Raw genomic sequence first — 23,360 nt, 5'->3', positions numbered from 1 at the left:
GTTGGGATGTCCTTGGGCAAAACACTTTACCCACTTTGATCCTAGGGCTGGGCGATATGGCAAAAAACAATTAACATTTTCATATAATCTGGTCTCAATATTATTATTATTATTTTTTTTAATTAAAGACATTGACCCGTGTAAGATCATACAGAGTACTGTTGCATCCCTTCCATTTACTACTGCAGTATCTCTTAACAGACATTTCCGTCATGTTTGATCGAGGTAATACCATATGGTAACAGCTGGGGCTGAAACGACGCGTCGACGTAGTCGTCTACGTAAATACGTCGAGGTCGTTTTTGTTCGTCGACGCGTCGCATATTTACGTCACACTACCGTCATGGCGGAGCGCAAAGCAGACGATGCGAGCGGTGCGAGCGAGGGGAAAAAAGCACGCCAAAAGTCGTCAAAAGTGTGGGAGTATTTCAATAAACGGCCTAAGAAGAAACGCTACTTTTACTCCGCTACTTTTACTCCGCTACTTTTATCTACATTCAGCTCGCTACTCGCTACTAATTTTTATCGATCTGTTAATGCACGCTTTGTTTGTTTTGGTCTGTCAGACAGACCTTCAAAGTGCCTGCCTTACTGGTGACGTTTCACTTCGTTCCACCAATCAGATGCAGTCACTGGTGACGTTGGACCAATCAAACAGAGCCAGGGGTCACATGACCTGACTGGCTCCGAGCTAACTTCGGGTGTTACCATTTAGTGGTCAATTGTACGGAATATGTACTGTACTGTGCAATCTACTAATAAAAGTTCCAATCAATCAATCAAAAGTGTGAAGGAAAAAAGACCCTTTTTTTATTTCAACCGTAAAGACTGACTGCATAGTTCCTGTCTTCACAATAAAAGTCCCGCTCCATCGCGCCTGCGCTTTCAAAATAAGAGTCTCCGAAAGCCAGCGCAAACAAGCTAGCAAGCTACGGAGTTTGCCGCCAATGTATTTCTTGTAAAGGGTATAAAAACGAATATGGAAGGTGGACAAATAAGATGCCAAATAACAACCACTTTCATGTGGTATTAGACAGAAAGGAGGAACTTTTTTTCTCCTCCATTTGAAAACGTGGATGTTACCAGCACTGCTTCCTGATTACAATCAATGCAAGTCATCAGAATCAGGTAATACACCAACTTATATTCTTGTCTTCATGAAAGAAAGGAATCTATATGTTAAACATGCATGTATAATTATTAAAACACCTTTAACATGTAAACAAAACCGGCAAAATAAATAAATATAAATTATATACTGTATATATCAATGTATGTATATATATATATATATATATTTTTTATATATATATATATATATATATATATATATATATATATATATATATATATATATATATATATATGTATATATATATATATATATATGTGTGTGTATATATATACACATATATATATATATATATATATATATGATATGTGTGTGTATGTTACTCAGTACTTGAGTAGTTTTTTCACAACATACTTTTTACTTTTACTCAAGTAAATATTTGGGTGACTACTCCTTACTTTTACTTGAGTAATAAATCTCTAAAGTAACAGTACTCTTACTTGAGTACAATTTCTGGCTACTCTACCCACCTCTGCTAATAATGTTGTTGTATGCACACTGTGTCGAGCGGAAATGGCCTATCATAGCAGCACAACGGCAGCGTTCTTGCCATCACCATCAACTAGTCAATCGTCCGCGTGAGTATACGTTGTCATCATTACACGAAAACATGAATGTGTCATTTGTATCTGCGTTGTAAATTCATAAACTAAAGCACCGTTTCGCTCTGAGAGGAGCGTTTGGCGTGCCTGTTCAGTGTTTACAAAGACGCGCTCCTCTTTAACGCTAACGTTAATTAGTTGTGCAAATACCTTTTACAACATTAACAATTACGTATACTATGTACAAACGAACAATTAACTTTCACTTTAATCATACTATCATTGTTGTGTTATTAAGCAAAATAAGCAAAAGTTTTACTTTTGTTGAAATGTTTACACTGTTGTTACAGAATATTTCGTTTTGCACTTTTTTGTATTGGATGTTTATCTTTATTTTTGCACATTTTAGCAAATAAGCAATACTTTTACTTTTGTTGAAATGTTTACACTGTTACAGAATATTTCCGTTTTGCACTTTTTTGAATTGGATGTTTATCTTTATTTTTGCACATTTTAAAGCAAAATAAGCAATACTTTTACTTTTGAAATGCTTATACTATTGCAGAATATTAAGATTTGCACTGGATGTTTACTTTTATATTTGCACATTAAAAGCAAATAAGATACTTTTAATTTTGTTAAATGTTTACATTGTTACAGAATATTTTGTCATGTTGTTGTCTATGTTGACTGAGTGGCCATACTTTTTTTTTTGTAAATAAAAGCCATGCCTTTTGAAAAAACTGGCGTACATTTATTTTTTCATCTTCATTTTAAATTAAAAAAAAAAATCGGTAAAAGGAAAAATAATCTATAGATTAATCGAAAAAAATAATCTATAGATTAACCGATTAATCGAAAAAATAATCGATAGATTAATCGATAGAAAAATAATCGTTAGCTGCAGCCTTAGTAACAGCTGACAACTGTCATTTTGTTCATAACTATGATTGTGTTTACTAGCGGTGCAACGGTACAGGCAACCCATGCTACGGTCCTACCTGGTTTTAGGGCCACGGTTTTGCTTATTTTTCTGTATGTTTTGTGGGGGTAAATAGGACCAATTTTTTTCCTCTGTTATTTTGTTTTTCTGTTTGTCATCACAAACATTCTGCAGCAAACAAAGTATAATTGGTGTACTAAAAACAATAAGACTTTTATTTAAGGTTAAAATTTTCTAAACAAAACTTTCAAATGGTAATTTAATTTTTTGTATTCTTTGATCAATTGTATACATTATCAATCAATCAATCAACATTTATTTATGTAGCCCTTAATAACAAGTGTCTCAAAGGGCTGCACAAGCCACAACGAAGACAACATCCATTAGTGTTTCTCACCAGTGGTTTGTCAAACGGCAAGCGGTGACCCAGATTGTGGAGTTTTTTTTTAAACCCAACTACTGTAGCGTTGATTGAATAAAAGGACATTAAAGTGCAGTTTGAATTTAAGGTACTGTAAAATAATATGTACCGACACATCAAACAAGTTTAATGATTATTTCACAAACAATGTTTTTTTATCCACAAACTCAAAAATGATCTGAACACGTAGTGTCTGTCTGCAGAGGTTTTTAGTATGTTATATCAGTGGAGTTGAATCTTTGCAGACACATTAACAAAAAGTCTGATAAAAAATATTTAGAAATAAAAATGCCTTTGTGAAGATGTCTCTGTCTCGGGTTGTTCTGGGACCACAGGAAAGGACACAACACTTTGGGTCGGCGTTTTACAATTCTTTTAATTATATTCTCACACAAGTCTCTGTCGGCTTTTCAGCTCTCCTCCTCCTCACAATGTCTCTCTTGTCGGCTTTTCAGCACTCTTCCGTGGCTTTTCAGCTCTCTTCCGTGGCTTTTCAGCTGCTTCCCAGGTCCCCTCTCCCCTCATGGTCTCCGACGCTGCTTAATAAAGGAACAGGTGATTAGATAACTCGTTCCAGCTGAGTCATCCACTCACCTGTCTGCTGCTTCATGGCCGGCCTCCGCACACACCCCGCCCGCAGGGAACGCGTGAACCACGCCCCTCTCCACATGCCTCCACCGCCAGATTTGAGGCCGGGCAGCCGTCCGGCCACGCTCACTCTCCCCCACCCCCTATAGCGGGCCGAGAGAGAAAATCAGCCACGGCCATCTGCGCGCCCGGCCTGTGGACCACCCGGAAGTTATAGGGCTGTAATGCCAGATACCACCGGGTGATCCGTGCGTTGGCGTCCTTCATGCGGTGGAGCCACTGGAGAGGTTTGTGGTCTGAGCAGAGACTGAAGGCACGCCCCAACAGGTAGTAGCGGAGGGCCCCGACTGCCCACCGGATGGCAAGGCACTCCCTCTCCACCGTGCTGTACCTTGCCTCCCGGTCCGAGAGTTTCCGGCTGATATACAGCACGGGGCGGTCGACGTCCCCCACCCGCTGAGACAGCACCGCCCCCAGTCCCCGGCCCGACGCGTCCGCCTGCAGACAGAAAGGGATGTCAAAATTAGGCATGTGCAGCACCGGCTCCTCGCAGAGTGCTGTTTTTACCTTCTCAAACCCCCGCTGGCACTGCTCCGTCCACTGGACCAGTTCTGGAGCACCCTTTCGGGTGAGGTCAGTCAGTGGGCCGGTTAAGTCCGCGAACCGGGGAATGAACCGCCGGTAATAGCCCGCCAGTCCCAAAAACTGCCTCACCTCTTTTTTTGTCTTGGGGGGTGGACAGGCCGCGATTGCCGCTGTTTTGTCTACCTGCGGCCGTACCTGCCCCCCTCCCAAGTGGTACCCCAGATACTGTACCTCCCTCCGGCCAACCGCGCACTTCGCCGGGTTGGCGGTGAGCCCTGCCCGCCTCAGGGACTCTAGCACTGCCCCCACCCGCCGCACGTGTTGTTCCCAGCTGCTACTCTGGATGATGACATCATCCAGGTAGGCAGCCGCGTATGCAGCGTGGGGGAGCAGCACTCGGTCCATGAGACGCTGGAACATGGCGGGCGCACCAAACAAGCCAAACGGAAGTGTCACAAATTGGTACAAACCGTCCGGAGTGCAAAAGGCCGTTTTTTCGCGGGACTCTGGTGACAAGGGAATCTACCAGTAGCCCTTGGTCAAATCCAGTGTCGTGAAAAATTGAGCAGTGCCTAGCCGATCCAGGAGCTCGTCGACCCGAGGCATTGGGTACGCGTCAAACCGTGATTGTTCATTCACCCTGCGGTAATCCACACAGAACCGCACAGTCCCATCCTTCTTCCCAACCAGAACAATGGGACTGCACCACGCGCTGTGGGATTCTTCTATCACCCCCAACTCAAGCATAGTTTTTAATTCCTCCCGAACTACTTTGCGCTTGTGTTCGGGAAGCCGATATGGCCGAGACCGCACCGTAACCCCCGGGCTGGTCTCAATATGATGTCAGATGAGATCCGTGCGACCGGGCCGCGAGGAGAACACATCAGAGAAGCGCCGCTGTAACTCAGCCACATCCGCCCTCTGCGCTGATGTGAGCTGGTCGTCACAGGACAGCCGGGGGGTCGGGCCAGAGCGCGGGACCTCCGGCCCCAACTCCTCCTCCTCCCCCACTACTGTCACCATGGAAACAGGCTCCGCCTCTTTCCATGCCTTCAGCAGGTTCAAATGATAGATCTGAGTGTCTCCGCGTCGGTCCGAGCGCCGAACCTCATAATCGACATCACCCACTTGCCGTGCGACCTCAAAGGGTCCCTGCCACTTTGCAAGTAATTTGGAGTTTGAGGTTGGAAGCAATACAAGTACTTTTTCTCCCGGTGTGAATTTGCGTAGTTGGGTCCCCCTGTTATACGTGCGCCGCTGACGTTCTTGGGCACGGAGCAAATTCTCACGTGACAAGTGCCCCACCTTGTGGAGTTTTGCTCGCATGTCCATGACGTATTGAATTTCATTTTTGCTGGAGCTTGGACCCTCCTCCCAGCTTTCTTTAATGACGTCCAGCACTCCGCGAGGCCTCCGGCCGTACAACAACTCAAAAGGTGCAAAACCAACAGAGGCCTGGGGTACCTCCCGCATCGCAAACATTAGGGGGTCCAACCATTTATCCCAATTCTGTTTGTCCTCGTGCATAAACTTACGGATCATGGTTTTCAGCGTTTTATTTAATCTCTCCACCAGCCCATCCGTTTGCGGATGGTATACACTGGTGCGGATCGCTTTAATTCCCAGTAACCCGTAGAGTTCCTTTATCGTGCGCGACATAAAGGACGTGCCTTGGTCAGTCAGAATCTCTTTCGGGATTCCAACTCGGGAGATGACCTGAAACAGCGCTTGCGCAACACTCTTGGCAGAGATGGAGCGCAAAGGTACTGCTTCGGGATAACGCGTTGCATAATCCACCAGGACTAACACAAAGCGGTATCCCCGTGTGCTCGGGTGGAATGGTCCGATGAGGTCCATCCCAATTCTTTCGAACGGGACCTCCATGAGCGGTAATGGGCGCAAGGGCGCCTTTGGGGTGGCCGCTGGGTTCACCAGCTGGCAGTCCGGGCAAGCAGCGCACCAACGGCGCACGTCTGCCCGGAGGCCTGGCCAATAGAATCGGACCATTACCCGATTAAGTGTTTTATCATACTCTAAGTGGCCAGACATGGGATTAAAATGCGCCGCCTGGAAAACCATTTCCCGGCGGTGTTTTGGCACCAACAACTGGGTGTGTTCCTCCCCGGTTTGAGTGTCACGGCCCACTCTGTATAATCTATCCCTAATAATTGAAAAATGGGCGGGGCGAGTCGTCGGCGAGTCGTCGGCGGGGTGCTGGGGTGGGTCCCTTGGCTGTTGTGGTTGTTGTCTCCCGTTGTACCGCCAGGTGTTCCTCCGCCAGCTTCACCGCAGCTTTGACGTCCGGGGGGCTGTGGTACCGTACCCACGCGGAGGTCCTGGCCGGGATTGCCTCCACGAATCGCTCCAGGACGATGGCCTCCAGCATTTTTGGGTCGAGTCCGTTTGGCTGGAGCCAACGGGTTGCTGCGTCTCTAAGTTGAAATGCCAGTACGAAGGGCCGGTCCCCTTGCCTCAACGTCATGGCCCGGAACTTCCGGCGATGGTCTTCGGGGCTGCTGCCCACCCGATCTAGTATGGCACAGCGCAAGTTTGTATACTGCATGCGGGCGGACGCCGGGAGACTCACCGCCGCCCGCTGCGCCTCCCCCACCAGGAGCGGCAGCAGCTTCGCGCCCCATTCCTCCTCTGGCCACCTGCACGATGTCGCCGTGGCCTCAAAGACATCGAGGAATGTCTGGGGTCCTCCCCCTCCACCATGCGTTTCATGGCGGCCATTCCTCCCGCCGCCTCTGCTCTGTCCATCAATGCCTGCAGCACCTGTGTCTGCTGCCGGCTTGCCGTTGACACCTCGGCCAGCACTTGGCCCAGCGCCTCCAGCGGGGATGTTGTCGACATTTTCTGTGGTCCGTTTTGTTGGGCGCCACTGTGAAGATGTCTCTGTCTCGGGTTCTTCTGGGACCACAGGAAAGGGCACAACACTTTGGGTCAGCGTTTTACAATTCTTTTAATTATATTCTCACACAAGTCTCTGTCGGCTTTTCAGCTCTCCTCCTCCTCACAATGTCTCTCTTGTCGGCTTTTCAGCACTCTTCCGTGGCTTTTCAGCTCTCTTCCGTGGCTTTTCAGCTGCTTCCCAGGTCCCCTCTCCCCTCATGGTCTCCGACGCTGCTTAATAAAGGAACAGGTGATTAGATAACTCGTTCCAGCTGAGTCATCCACTCACCTGTCTGCTGCTTCATGGCCGGCCTCCGCACACACCCCGCCCGCAGGGAACGCGTGAACCACGCCCCTCTCCACAGCCTTTTTCTGATTAAATTAGTGGGTGTGTTTATTCTCCCATTCGATGCCAATACAGTAGTTCAGTCACAAAGACATTCTGTGAGTGCCTGCGAGTCCGCATTCAGGGCAGGATTACTGGTGAGCTGCAGTGAAACTAAAGTCTGTCACTAAAGTCACTGCTCCTTCTCAATGTTGTGTTTCAACTTCTTCAGAAACACACGCAAGCATACACACAAGAACGTAACATTGCACATAGCATGCAAATAAATAATTATCTCTTACAATAAGATTAATTAAGTGAAAACGTCAAACTTCTGTCTTTAATAAAATCTGTAAATAAAATGTATTATACATTATATGCAAATAAGTAATCAAGTAAAATATTTAGAAGACCATAGTTTCAGTAAGTGAAGTGGATAAACGCAGGCTTTTCCATTCACACATCTTGGTGTTGTGCAGAGTGACTGCTTTAGTTGTTTTCCACTGTGCTTTCTTTCTCATCATACATGGTATCCTCATCAGTGTTCAGAAAATTACTTTTAAAAAGTAATCCATTATAGTTCCTCATTACTTTACCAAAAACGTAATTAAATTATTAAGTGAACTACTCTTTCATATATGCGTTCGTTTTATACCACTGGTTGCTTTATTTACAAGGGACCGTGGCCAAGAAGCCAATTAGTTATACACAATACAGAATAAGACTAGTTTTTTCTTCATATAACCATAACCATCCATGCATATTTTCATGCACTGTACACTGGCGTTGAGTGTTCTTCCTTTATTTTTTTTATTTTTATTTTTATTTATTTTTTATTTTTATTTATCTCCTTCATTGATGTACATCTTTGATCGATAGACAATTATACCACAATTATTCAATTATATATTTACACACTGAGAAGGAGTAGGATGAAGAAAAATCTTATATTTTCCTGCCCCCTTCAACATAATACATAGTCTTACTTAATGATATCATATAAACCTACAATTACATCCAAATATAACGAAAACAAACAAAAAAACATACAAAAAAACACAACAAGTGCAAAACTTCATGAAGTACAAACCGAACAAAAAAAACAAAAGTAATATACACCTCACGGGATGATACAAAACAAATACAAAACCAGGCAACAAATAAGTAAAATAATACATTCAAAGCAAAATGTAAACACTTATGGCTGTCCATATGATCTTATTGTTCTGTCTTTATATATTTTTTTCAATTGGAATATATTTTTTACAAACTTTTATCTCATTGTAAAGAGAATTCCATAGTTTTTATCAAACTATTGAACAGTGATATTTTTTGTTTGGTCATAATTGTCTAAATAGATAATAGACCCAAATGATAAAATGTACACATTACATTTTAATGATGGAAAAGAAAATAGTTACAATGTTTTTGAACAATATGCAGGGCTCGAATTTAACCCCGTCAACTGCGGAAAAAGCCGCGACCGCCCGGCAAGAACATGCCGTGACCGCCCTTTACTTTTTACTTGTTAATGGACGAGAGATGTAACGGTAAACGGTATAATGATAATTTGCGATAAAATTCCCGACGGTTAGTAATACCGTCTAATTTTTTAATTACAGAAAAAACGTCATTTATTAATGCATTTTAGGCAACACAAAGTCTGGCACATGCGCACTGGCGTAGTTTGGCTTGATAATCATGGCGGACAAGCTACACGGACTTTGTTCCGGAGATTTCCCTTCGGAGTAAACCGAGCCAAGCGCTTGGTTTAACATAATTTTCCCTCGTTTCCCGGCGTGCGTTTAAGAGCGCACTGTTGTGTTTATATGGAGACAGGTGTGGACAATATTGGAGACAGACGCACTTGTGCCCACACTAAAAGTTTACAGCGAGGGAGATAACTATTTGATGCTGCTTTTATTTTCTCAATACAGCGTCCATCAGCTGCTGTGACAGAGTTAATGACGTGAGGAAACATGCAGCAGGTGATGTTTCGTCATTAGCCAAACTGCTTTGAGTGTTATATTATCAAAAAGTAAACGCCATATTTTTTTACATTTCTTGTGTTTTTTTTATGTCACAAAGGTGTTACTTAAAAAAACATTCATGTGACACATCATTTTGTTAATTTTTATGGTGTAGAATTAATTCCTATACGGTATATTTCTGCTCAAACTCTTAATGGACTGTCCCGATACAGCATCTACATGTACATATGAATGTACATAACTTAAAAACATAAATAAATAAATAAAAATACCTCCCTCTATCAAAATGTAAAAATAGAGATAAAGGCATCCTGTAATGACAAAAAGCTGACAAGTTGATATTAATAATGAATATGTGATATATGAATATGTATAGTTCCCACAAGCATACATATCTCACTCACGCTACAGTACACACATCAATAGGGACTGGAGGTCGGCTGTAACGGCTGACCTCCTAATTTTAACTACACAGTAGACACTCTGGGGGCCTTGTACACATGCATGGGGGGTTTGGGGTTCGGCGCACCCCTCATTGCCTCGTCGGCCGGCGGGGACTGCGGTCTGGTGGCCTGCCAGGCTTTTATTCATTTATTATTGTTATGTATATTTTTTTATTTTTAATGTATTTATTATTTTTATTTTTATTATTTACTTATTTTTATTTTATTTTATTTTTTAAATTTTATTTTTTATTTTATTTTATTTATTTATTTATTTATTTTTTAATCTTATTATTTATTTGTGTGTGGCGTCGCGCGGGTCTCACTTCCTGTTGGATGGGGTCCGTGCCCGTGTGGCCCGACCTTGCGCTGTGGGGTCTCTGTTGGTGACTTGGTGTGGTGGCGGCGCAGCCCCCGTGTCTGGTCTGGATGCTGTGTCTCGGTTGTTTGGGCGGTGGTGTGTTTGTGCGGGTTTGGGTTGGGGTGGGGGGCCTTTTGGTTGGGGGGGGTTGTTGGTGTCTCTTGTTTGCGTGTTGGCGTTCGGGCTGACCGGCGGGCTGGCGCCGGCTGGTCTCCGTGGCCCTGGTGGCGTGTGGTTGCTGGTCGCAGTTTTTTTTTGATCGCTTTGATTTGATTGGCTGGTGCTGGCTGTCTGGGGTTATTGCGGCTGCTGTTTCTGCTGCCGTTTGTTTGTGGTGTGGGCGCCCGTGGCTGCTGGGTCTGGTGCAGGGGTGTGGCTGATGTTGTGACTGGTGGCAGCGCGCGCGCGTGATGGCTGTCTGGGCTGACGAACTGTGTATATGTATGTATATGTGTGTGTATGTATGTATGTTTATATATGTGTATGTGTACATATGTGTATGTATATGTATATATGTGTATGTGTGGGTATGTATACGTGTATGTGTATGTATATATGTATGTATGTATGTATATTTCTGGGGGTACGCTCTGGGCCTGCCTGTCAGACGGGGGTCGACGCCTCAGGCTACTGCATCCGAACTGCGTGTCTGGAGCTCCTGGGTCCCGCTGTCCATCCCTTCCGGGTGCCCGTCTTGGTTGGGGCCTGTTGGGCCTAGTCCCTGCGTCTATTGTGGTAGCTTGGTGCTGCAAGGTATTCCGAGGTGCTGCGAGTCGGCCAGTTGCTGGGGTAGTGACCTTGTTTGTCAGCATGTCTGTGATCTTCTTTTAATTCTTTTTTTTTTTAAATTAATTAATTAATTTATTTATTTATTTATTTATTTTTTAATATATTTTATTAATATTATTTTTTAATTTTTCCCCTCCCTCAGGGGGGGGGCTCGGCGGGGCGGTTGCTGGTTGTTCCATCTCCATCGTTGGGGTCCCTGCGGGTGGGGTGGGTGGTTCCCGTGGCCCTGTGCCTGGGTGGTCCTGCGGCGGCCGGTTTGGGTGGGGTGGCCGGGGGATGGCCTCGCCGCGCTCTCCGGGGGTAAGGGGTGGGCTCGTGGGGGCCCGGTTGCCGGTGGGGCGGGGGCGGTCTTCCCGTCCGGTTGCGGGGAGTCTCTGGGTCCCTCGGGTGGGGCGTCTCGCCTTTCTGCCCGTGTGGGGTGTGGTCTCTCGCTGGCTTGGGGTCTGGCTGTCCCCTGCTTTTCTCGTGCCCTGTCCTCTGCCGGGTGCGTCTGTCTGCGGCCTGCTGCTGGCCCTTGTGGGCGGTACGGTGGGTCGGGCTCTGGGGTTCCTGTCGCTGGCCGGTTTGGCTGCGTGGGGGCGGTGGTCCCTGGTTCCCTGGGCACCACGCCTCCTGTTTGTGGGTTGGGCTCTCGGGGGTGATGGGGCCGTGCTCTGGCTCCCACGCACTCTGGGAGTCGAATGTATTGTACATGCAAATTCACATATGCTCACATACGTACATAGGTACCTACGCTCCCACATACATACACAAATACAGTACATATTTACCTACCTAATGTTCGTACATCCACACGCACATTCAATATACAAACATACACATACACATACTGTACATATACATTCACTGTACAAACACATATACACATTCTGTACATATACATTCATTGTACAAACACATATACACATTCTGTACATATACAAGTACATATGCATACTTACACTCATGCACATAATCACGTTTCATCAAACATATATTAACGTTGTTGCCCTAGGGTAAACTGGGTGTAACACATGGCACACTGACAAAGCTTAACCTATTGTGACTATAACAATCTACAAGGTTAATGTAGGTTGCTTCTCTTTCTCCCCCTCCATTTTTCTGCATTCTTTCGTATCTCAAGTTATCATTACGTATATGTATTGTTGCATTTAAACAACTGTATTGTTGATAATAAAGGTAAATTATTGGTATTGTTCATTATCAATAGCGCTATTTCTATTGGTATTTGTATTGATCCATTTGTAGTGTAATAATGCTCATTGTCATTTCTGTATTATTTTTTATTTTTCGCTAACTGCTTATTTGCTATTACTTTTACCATCATATTTGTACATGTCATATTTGCTGATGTTGCTCTATTGTTGTTGTTGTTGTTGTTTGCTGTTGTTGTTTTTGTCTCTCTGTCTAATCCCCCTCTTGTCCCCACAATTTCCCCCTCTGTCTTCTTTTTTTTCTCTTTCTATCCCCTCCTGCTCCGGCCCGGCTGCACTAAATGATAATATAAATACATTTAATAAAGTCAAATACAAATAAGGCAACAAGAGAAGTATCCTACACTTCTCTTTTGTAAAGTAAATCTGAACAGCCGGCATGGGCATCTACATCAACTATATGATTTGCCTGAGAAGCTGGACAGGACATAAAAAATAAAAAAATAAAAATAAAAAAAATAAAAATAAAATGAATATGTGAAGGACATAATGTCATGGCTGTCTTGAGTTTCCAATAATTTCTACAACTCTTATTTTTTTGTGATAGAGTGATTGGAGCACATACTTGTTGGTCACAAAAAACCTTTATGAAGTTTGGTTCTTTTATGAATTTATTATGGGTCTACTGAAAATGTGACCAAATCTGCTGGGTCAAAAGTATACATACAGCAATGTTAATATTTAGTTTCATGTCCCTTGGCAAGTTTCACTCCAATAAGGCGCTTTTGGTAGCCACCCACAAGCTTTTGGCAAGCTTCTGGTTGAATTTTTGACCATTCCTCTTGACAAAATTGGTGCAGTTCAGCTAAATGTGTTGTTTTTTTTACTTGTTTCTTCAGCATTGTCCTCAAGTTTAAGTCAGGACTTTGGGAAGGCCATTCTAAAACCTTAATTCTAGCCTGATTTAGCCATTCCTTTACCACTTTTGACGTGTGTTTGGGGTCATTGTCCTGTTGGAACACCCAACTGCGCCCAAGACTCAACCTCCGGGCTGATGATTTTAGGTTGTCCTGAAGAATTTGGAGGTAATCCTCCTTTTTCATTGTCCCATTTACTCGCTGTAAAGCACCGGTTCTATTGGCAGCAAAACAGGCCCAGCGCATCATACTACCACCACCATGCTTGACTGTAGTTATGGTGCTCCTGGGATTAAAGGCCTCACCTTCTCTCCTCCAAACATATTGCTGGGTTTGTGGCCTAACAGCTACATTTTTGTTTCATCTAACATCACATGGGCAAAGATAAAAACCTTCTGGAGGAAAGTTCTGTGGTCAGATGAAACACAAATATAAAATAGTAACCTTGAGTGTGTTCCACTGTAGATTACAGTACTCACAGGTAGCCCTAAGCATCCATTGCTATGGCTGTCACCCAGCCACTAAACCATTGCCAAAATGTGAAAATACGTTGTCACATCCTGGGTAAGTCCTCTAAGTAAAGTTAGAACTGGGATTCCAAGTGCTGAAACCACGGGTGTTATTGGTCCAGCATAAACTTGGGTCAACAGTCGCAGTTACAATCATTAGCTTTGTTGTTATTGGTTAGCATTCGATCTGGTTAGCAATCCATGTCTTACCTTGTCATTCCGCATAGTTTACGCCAAAGATGTCATTGACGTCGAAGATTAAGTGCATTTGACTCGAGAGTTCTTCTCCACTTTGCCCGGACGGCTGTTGATAGCTGATAGAAATCTCAGTTAGCCTATAGTGCCGTGCCAAATGTCCAATGCTACATCCCGCTGTTTTATTTTATCACTTGTAAAGTTGACTATATAGGTGTTATTTCATGTATAAAGTGCTCTGAAAATGTAAGAAACAACATATTTTGGTCGTAAACATATTTTTATGCTCCAACAATGAAAATATTCAATTTAATAATAATGATCCTACTTCACAAAATGTGTTTATCGCAGTCATGTCCGGTATCGATTGGTTGTGATAAATGAGAAACGATTGTATTTTCCAAAGCCATTCATTATGCACCAAGTATTAAAAAAATACAAACATACTTTACGGTACTTAAATGGGTCAGAACACACCCAATGTGAAATCCCACTCAATGCCTTGTACCCAGGCTTGATCACCCTGCTGCTGTGCATCTAATCTTTAGTATTGAACACAGTTGTTTTGAAATCTCCAACTCTTTTTTTTCCCCCCCGTGCGTCACACGACAACCTTGCAATCTCGGCCCTTATGATTAGGAAAAAATGCGTATCGCTGTTTTAAGTTTGGTGTTACCTTTTGCGCAGTGTGATACAGTTGGTGATTTTTGACACCGTTAAGCCCAGTGTATGCATTTTGTGTTTGGTAAGGCATCCGTAATGAAATAGACAGCTTTTCATTGAATCATAGGCGACATGTTTGTAAGCGACATGTCACCTTTTGGAATTTCAATGAAGGCATGCCTATCTTCAATTTAAAGCCTCTGTCTGCAGAATGCCCAGCAAACACGTGTGCTTGTTTCCATTGATCAATGTGGGGGATTGGTTTTCATTTGTGACCTGAATACTTCGTGCTCCCAACATGTGTGTATGCCCTCGTGTTGTGCGTTTTTTTTTTAGCTCCTGGCTGGAGAGAATAAAATATTCATGGTGCCATGCTGGGATTGGCTGCTGAGCAAAGAGCGCACTGACAACGGGGAAGAGCAGAGCACTGTCTTCTGAAGCAGTACCTCTCTCTCTTTCTCGCTTTATAAAGACGCAAGCAGTGGAATAGAGAACAGTCAGGCATATCGTTTTCCGTGAGGTTGTTACTAGAAAGAGGGATCTGGCGAATGTCCTTGCTGTCTTTTCTTGGGATCTAAATGGACAAACGGGTCGAAGGGAAGCATGTGCTCACGGTAGGTCCTGTGTTTGTATGAATCATGGTTAGTGCTCAAACAATATCCCATCTCCGGTAATGGTACACGCAGTGTTTTTGCTTCCTAATGTAGTGTTCCTCACATTTAAACAGGGCAGGTGTGAAGTGCAGTGTCTGGTAGAAGACGAAATCGGAGGTTTTAGGAAGTCATATCCAAGGTGAAAGAAAGGGCAATTAGGTTTTTCCCTATGGTTGTTACACATGCTTCCTGAAATGGGGACACTTGCTTTCTAATCTTTATCTTTAGGAGCGAAGATGAGAAGAAACAGGCAGAGACAGTTATGGCTGCTTGAAGGAGCGGGACAAGGAGAAAAGGGAGAGATAGAGGAGAGTGTCAGGGATAGGTGGGTAAAAATGGGTCTGCCAAAGTAGCTGAATTCAAAGGTGGTGGTGCATGCTACAGTGCATTCGGAAAGTTATGTTACAGCCGTATTAAAAAATGGAATACATTAATTTTTGTCCTCAAAATTCTACAGTCAATACCCCCATAATGACAATGTGAAAACATTTTTACATTTTTTTTTTTTAAACAATTTGCATATTTATTCAAACAAAAAAATCACAAGTACTTACGTATTCACAGCCTATGCTCAATACTTTGTTGATCCACCTTTGGCAACAATTACAGCCTTATGTCTTTTTAAGTACCACTGATTGTCACACACACACTAGGTGTGGTGAAATGAACCTCTGCATTTGACCCATCACCCTCACCCCCTGGGAGGTGAGTGGAGCAGTGAGCAGCAGCGGTGGCCGCGCCCGGGAATCACTTTTGGTGATTTAACCCCCAATTCCAACCCTTGATGCTGAGTGCCAAGCAGGGAGGTAATGGGACCCATTTTTATAGTCTTTGGTATAACTCGGCCGGGATTTGAACTCACAGCCTCCCGATTTCAGGGCGGACACTCTTTTGAATACACACAAGCTTGGCACAACTATTTTCGGGCAGTTTTGCCAATTTCCCTTTGCTCATTCCTCTTTGCAGCACCTCTCAAGCTCCATCAGGTTGGATGGGAAGCATTGTTTTTTTTTTTTATCCAGGATGTCTCTTTACATTGCTACATGCATCTTATTCTAGTCAGGGACTTGACCAAGAACCCGATGGCCACTCTTGTCAGTGCTGCAGCATTGCTCTGTGGAGAAAGGTGAACCTTTCAGAAGGACAACTATCTCTCGTCCTGCAGTGTCCATCCATTTATCGGTAGTGCTTTTGTTTTCCAACCGGAGTGCTGTTCCGTCTTCTAGCCGTCCATAGCGTTTTTACTCGTATGGGTTCTTCATTCATCACTCCAAACAACGTTTGTAGGTTTTGCTGTACAACTAAATCTGTTTATGCTTACTAAACCGTCTCGTGGGATGTCTCTAGTGTTTTCATGCATATTTGTATGCGTTATTGTAATATTTTATGCTAACACTGCATTATTTTTGTATTGCGTCACTTTCACAAATTCCTCAGTAAATTCACCAAGACGTCACCGTGGACTTATTGAGTCTGTTTAGCTGATTGAAGCACTAGCTTCCGCAGCTAGTGGGTCCATGACGATAACTTTGTTTTGTTTGATTAGCCGTTTTACTGCTGTGTTACATGCACCGTTTGGAAGAAATTAAGGTATGTAAATAAACCTTTACAGAATATTACTGTGTAAATAACTAATGTCGCAACCTATCTGTGGTTTATCGTGTGGTGCGGCTAATATATGGATTTTTTTCTTTTTTTTTCAAAAATTCGGTAGGTAAGGTCCGTTTTATAAAAATATTCTCACAACTAAGGTCAGTCAAGTCAGCAGCCCAAATTAAGAGGCTTTGTAACCTGTTTTAAAATGGTTCTATTGGCATTGTTTTATGCCAAATAATTTAGTGGGTCATATATTATCGCAAGAAGCTGTAATATATTGACTATTACTGAGTTTGTTCAGCTTTAGTATGACCACTTTATTGACCAAAACAAGTGTGTGTGTGTGTGTTAGAACTGCCATATCCTTGCAGTTTGAGCAACCATTTTAAAAGTTCTTCATAGCATCTCAGCCGTTTAAACCATACTAAACACAAATCAACTAGCATATGTAACCAAGCAACATTATTGTTCTGTATGTTTAAGTTTGTCACATACAGAAACAGACTTTATGCATATAAACTAGAACTGAAGAGGTGAAAAATTACTAATGAACTTGTATAGTATAGGAGAGCTGGTGTCAGGGTCGAGTGACTGAAAAATGCACAGTCACAAAAGTTACATATTTTGGAAAAAAAATAGCAAAACACAAATACGACTGCAAATGACGCTGGTTGCGTCGCATCTCGCCCAAAGTCAGCTCATCCGTGACCCTAATGAAGACAAGCGGTATAGAACATAAATGCATGAATGAATGCTTTATTAGACATGAATTGGTAAATATTCTGTCCATACCAGCTGGGCTTTTGAGTCGTAACGGCAGCCACCCTCTTTGTGCTGCAGGTGCCAGACTGCATGTTTTTTTTCCAACAAAGTTAAGTGCATCATGTGTTCTTATGTATAGTACCTTGCACACAGAGTTACTAACATACTGTATTTAGACAAGTGCGTAATCAACAAAAAATGCCCCCTACGGTTTGTTCGTATGTGAACAAGTTACATATTTGTGGAAATTACATTCTAAGAAGCTTATGAATAAGACTAAGATTTTCTCTTAACCAGCTTAATGTTCTGTTAGTAAACATTGGTTCATGGGTATTGGTAAAGGACAAATACAACAACAGATTAGGGTTGTTTTCTTTCTTTACACATATGATAATTGTACACATGCCTTCTGAATACCTCTACTTTTGGAGTTTGATTTTACAATGTTTTATAATTAATTAGCAATAGCTACAGATTAGGCAACTTTAACTCACCATTGTTTAGGCTTACCTACCCCTGGGAGGGTAATAACACTTGTGACCGAGACGGTCAGTGTCCACTTTCATCAGAGAAAATTAATTTCCTAGTGCACACAAACACATCCAGATGGCCTAATCTAACAATAGAGTAATTATGGTAATATATGTGGGAATCTGAAAGTCATTGAAGTCATGATCGTGAAAGAAAAATAGAAAGCAAGACAGTGACATATTCTACATGCTTTCCATTATACCAAAATATCTAAGTCATCAGTGAAGGTGACTCGCTTGTTGACGCCAAGACACAAGGCGGTGATGTCATCAACGTATCATGTATCTTTTCAGTACGTGCTTTCATCACCTTTTGTCTTGCCCACCTTTGTGTCAGGCGCAAGTACTTCTTTGTGACTGGCAGCAGCAACAGAAGGGATCCTTAATTTGTGGAGTGTCTTGGACCACTCAGTAAGGCCATATAATAGCACATTTGAGCCTTGAATACTGAACAATGCTGTATTGACAATGAGCATGTTTACACAAACAGTTTTGAAGCAACCCCAATGCACAGAGATCTGCAATTATGCCAGAAGACAAAATAGTTTACATGCACCAACTGCTTCCACTCCCTCTTCTTACCTAGCATATTTTTTTTAATATATTTTCAGTTCAGTCTATCTTGAACATGCATACGATACAATTACAATGTAATGCATCACATATTTCCAGTTGTTTCATTACAGCACATTCGGAAAAAGGAGTAGGAAGAAGCAGCTCTTATTTAATCCTACCCCTTTTCATTCCATAGCAGTTTTATCCCATTTATTTGTTCTTTGTAACAGAACAGTGAATAAACAAATAATAAATAAATAATTATACCATAAGTAAATAAATATTAAATACATAAATAATCATTATCTAATTTTTTTTACGGTTCAAGATGTTTATCATAATTGTTCTTCTTTGTACTTTGTGAACACTTGAACAGTCTCTTAAACTGAATCATATCAGTGCTTTGTTTGATTTCCTTGCTTTATCCATTCCTTGATTGAATTCCACATACAGATATGTTAAATGTCTCAAGTGTTGTACGTGCATACAAATATTTTCAATTAGATTTTCCTCGAAGGTTATATTTATTTTCTTTTGAGAAGAATTGTTGTACATTCTTGGGTAGCAGCTTAAAGTTTGCTTTGTATATCATTTTAGCTGTTAGCAAATGCACCAAGTCGTTGAAGTTCAATAATTTTGATTCAATAAATAAAGGGTTTGTATGTTTTCTATATCCAACATTACGTATTATTCCAAATGATCTTTTTCATTTAGTGAATGAAGCAAACATTTGTAGTTGTTTCCTCATATTTCTACACAATAACTCAGATATGGTAACACTAGTGAGCAGTAGAGAATATGGAGTGATTTTTGGCCCAGAACATATTTTTCTTTATTCATTATTGACTTTATTCATGCTACTTTGAATGGGTTATAATTGTATAGCGCTTTTCTACCTTCAAGGTACTCAAAGCGCTTTGACACTATTTCTACATTCACCCATTCACACACGCATTCACACAGACAATCACACACTGATGGTGGGAGCTGTCATGCAAAGCTAATCACGAACCATCCGGAGCAAGGGTGAAGTGTCTTGCTCAAGGACACAACGGATGTGACTAGGTTGGTAGTAGCTGGGGATCGAACCAGGAACCCTCAGGTTGCTGGCACCGCCACTCTCCCAACCGCACCACGCTGTCCCCTATTCAACTTTACGTTGCACATTCTTACATGAGATTTTCAGTTCATTTTATCATCTATTATTACACCCAAAATCTTGTTTTTTCACCCTTTCAATATCTACTCTGTCTATCTGTATTTATTATTCTGTTTGAATTTCCCTTCTACTGTTACCAAATAGCATTATTTTAGTTTTACTGAATTAAATTTTTTAATTTCTTCTGTTATTTGTATTATGTTCTCTCCTTAATAAAACACAGTTATATCATCTGCGAATATTACCAACTAAGTCTTTTGTAACTTTACAAATGTCGTTCATATAAAGATTGAACCATTTTGGTTCCAGTATTGATCTTTGAAGTACGCCACATGCTATTGTAATCTCTGTAGACATTTGTTCTATCTTCACGCATTGCTTCCTTTTGGCTAAGTAGCTTCTTACCCGGTTCAAGACCAACCATCTGATAACATACCGTTGTAATTTGTTGATTGAGATCTTATGATTGTGTCGAATGCTTTTTTTAAAACCATAAACACTGCAGAAGTAAATTTTTTTGCTATGTATTGCATTGGTGATCTCCTCCATTATTTTTATTAATTCTATTAGTGTTGACATTTTGGCTCTGTATCCGTATTGTGTTGTGAGTGTTGTTTTTTGTCATGAATCATTGTAAAAGTATTTAAAAAATTACCATATGCATCTTCTACACAATTTTCCCTGTATACATTGTCCCAACTTTGATCCTTAGATCATTCTTGTTCTGGGCATATTCTTCAAAATGTATTTTTGTCATCAATGTTCCTCTTCTTGTAGTTTTCGTCATAGATTATTACAACTGGCAGATCACTGAGGTTGGATATTAGCAGACCACTTTTGGTATTATCAAAATTATTAGTAAAAATATTATCAATAAGTTTGGCACTGTGTCCTGAGTTTCTGCTTGGCCTTGTGATTTTAGAATATAAACTCAGGCTATACATTGTGTTTATTGTTTATGAAGTCATCTATGGATTTTTGTTCAAGGTTCAAGAGGTCAATGTTGAAGTCTCCACAGAAAGTTACTTTTTGACTGATTTCAGTAAAAGTTGTCTTAATCCAGTTTTGAAACGTATCAATGTTTGACTTAGGTGATCTATACATACATACAACTGATCAGTACGTTGTGCTTTTTTCATGACATTTCAATGGATATACATTCCAATATATTATCAATATTCTTGTTAATTTGGTTGATATAATTTAGGTCATATCCTTTCAGGTCAAAATCCATTCCTTTTTTAGCATCTATCCATGTTTCTGAGAAAGCGATAACTCTGTTCCAAAAAAATTCCTCACGTTGTGGTAGTTTGCATACAAACTTCTGCTGTTTAAATACAGTACATAATTGTTTGTTGTCGATTTTATTGTTTCCGTTAAATTTTTCGTCTGTATAATAAAAACATATATTCCTGGTATGAAAAAAAAAAAAAAAAGGATCCCGATCTATATCCTTAACTAATTCCGGACTATTGTGATCTACGCTGATGAAGGTGTTCAGTTCCATACATTCCTGTTTATCAATCTTTTGTGATGCCCTATGAATGTCTATATGTGTAGATGAATCTGCACCTGAGTACAGGTCTTCTTTATTTAATTTTTTGCTGAGAAATTGGAGTTATATCACAGTAATCTGCATGGTTCATATTGAATGTACACCTCTCTGGAGAAGTGTAATGAAACTCATTACCTATATGTTGAACAGTATTTAGAATGTAACGATTACCGGTATACCACGGTTATATTCCAGATTGTAAGTATTATTGTTTCAAATTTTAATTATCGTAAAATTGTGATTGATTAGCACACCTTGAAAAACTCACAGTGATACTGCTCTTTTGCTGATTTTGCTAATTTACGTGTCAATAGTGTTGTCTCTGTTGTTGTATTTTAACATTTAATTCCTGCATCACTTTATAAAATCTGAATAACAATGCTATTCTAACTATTGTAGTCTACTGAGTAATAAAATATACATATTATTTTTTTACTCTGTAATAATGAAAGTTTAGAGGTTTTTCTTCACCTGTTTTCCTCTGGCCAGGATGTGCTGGCATCCTATCCGTATTTAAACGGACATCCTGACACTTATTATATGAGGTAGGTTTTTATAATATATATTTTAAGTATTGATTTACAGTATATCAGCTTTTATAACCTTTCTTGGAAAATTGTTGGTGTAAACATTTCCTCGCCACCGGCTTGTTCTTCTTCGCTTGTGAAAAATGTAGTCAAGCGCAGCATGTTTGTCCTCCAAGGAGATTGGTGCACTGATACATCTACTGATACATCTACATCCCACAGAATGCTGGTTTCCAATTGCTTAATCTAGGTGTGTTACTATGATTTTTGAAAAGCCAAACATGATCAGATTAAGGTGTTTCCGTGTGTTTAAGAAAGCTTATTTTGAGCCGCATTATTTGAGAAATAAGACTTATTTAGTGCATGAAAACATGCTGATTGAAGGCAATAGGGATGTTCCAAATTTTTTATTTTTGAATTAATTGCGATTCTTATTTGTTACAATTCTTAATCGATTAAACATTTTTTTATTGTTTTATTTGTTTTTGTTGATCTGTCCTCTCCAGCCACTCAGGCAAATCATATTGTTGATGGAAATGCCCATATCTAGAGATTTACTTCTCTTGATGCCTTATTTGTATTTGACATAAATGTTTGAGTAGAATTGTATTACCGTAAACAAAACCAGTTTTCTTTTAAGTAATATAGAAATTCATCAGAGCTATCTGTCTATTTTATACAGGAATGTAGTTATAATAAAACTGGCACCCGATGTTATTAAAGTATTGATTTTTAATCGAATCGTTCCCTGCAGGAATTGAATCAAATCGAATCGTGGGGTGCCCAAAGATTCACAGCCCTCGAAAACAATGGCTCACCCATTTGCAAAACCTGGCAAAAGAATGTTTCGGAGAATGGTCTAATATGTACAATAAGGGGCAGCTTTACAAGCCAAAGTAAAGGTGAGACGTAACAACTGAATTCAATTATGTTAGTAGCAAGTAGATGTGGGGGAAATAATCTATTTTTAGATGCATCGCAATTCGGACATGGCAGATTATAGATTCGATTAGAAAACGTCGATAATCGATTTATTTACTGTAAATAAAGTACCCTGCAGACAGTTGTAAAATTTGGCTGACTGCAGCGAGCCATCTCACCGAGAGATTTGACCAGCTCCTTTACTATCAGGCACTTATGGTCCAGTTTTGCACACATTTTAATTAATTTAATAAATGTGGGAATTAATTTAACAGTTTCTTATTACAAATGTTTTGTTTTTTTATGTTTCAAGGGATAAACACTCATCTAGTGAAACGAAAATAAATATAAACTGCATCGATATACCGTACATAAATTAAAGATGCATCAATAATCAATTTTTAATCGAATCGTAGCTCCTGTATCATAATCGTAATGGAATCGTGAGGTGCCCAAATATGCCCACCTCTAGTTGCATGTTACTTAATGAAGAATTGAGTTGGTAAAGCGTTAAATATAATTGTGTTATATACAATCTGTAGCTTAGCGTTAAGTCAGTTTAGTGTAAACAAATAATAAGGGCTTTATTCATGACCATTTCTTAAACTGCAGGCATTGTAAGATAATGTAGCAAGTGTAAACCATTAAC

General features: G+C 41.0%; 1 protein-coding gene across 7 annotated transcripts in view; it reads left to right on the top strand.

Moving 5' to 3' along the window:
• LOC133621019 (sodium bicarbonate cotransporter 3-like) overlaps positions 1-23,360 on the top strand; it is a 91,247-nt gene that overhangs the window by 10,447 nt on the left and 57,440 nt on the right. The window contains exon 1 of one of the 7 annotated variants that reach the window (XM_061982788.1): positions 14,941-15,067. The exons of the other annotated variants lie outside the window; for them this stretch is intronic. Coding sequence (XP_061838772.1) covers positions 15,032-15,067 — 36 coding nt within the window. The 5' untranslated portion in view covers positions 14,941-15,031. Of the gene's footprint in view, positions 1-14,940; positions 15,068-23,360 lie in introns of those variants that run through there. 7 annotated transcript variants of the gene reach the window in all.

This window comes from Nerophis lumbriciformis, linkage group LG21 (genome assembly GCF_033978685.3).
Source record: "Nerophis lumbriciformis linkage group LG21, RoL_Nlum_v2.1, whole genome shotgun sequence".
NCBI lineage: Eukaryota > Metazoa > Chordata > Actinopteri > Syngnathiformes > Syngnathidae > Nerophis > Nerophis lumbriciformis.
The sequence above is the reverse complement of the archived record's forward strand: the minus strand, read 5'-3'. Positions and strand labels throughout refer to the sequence as shown.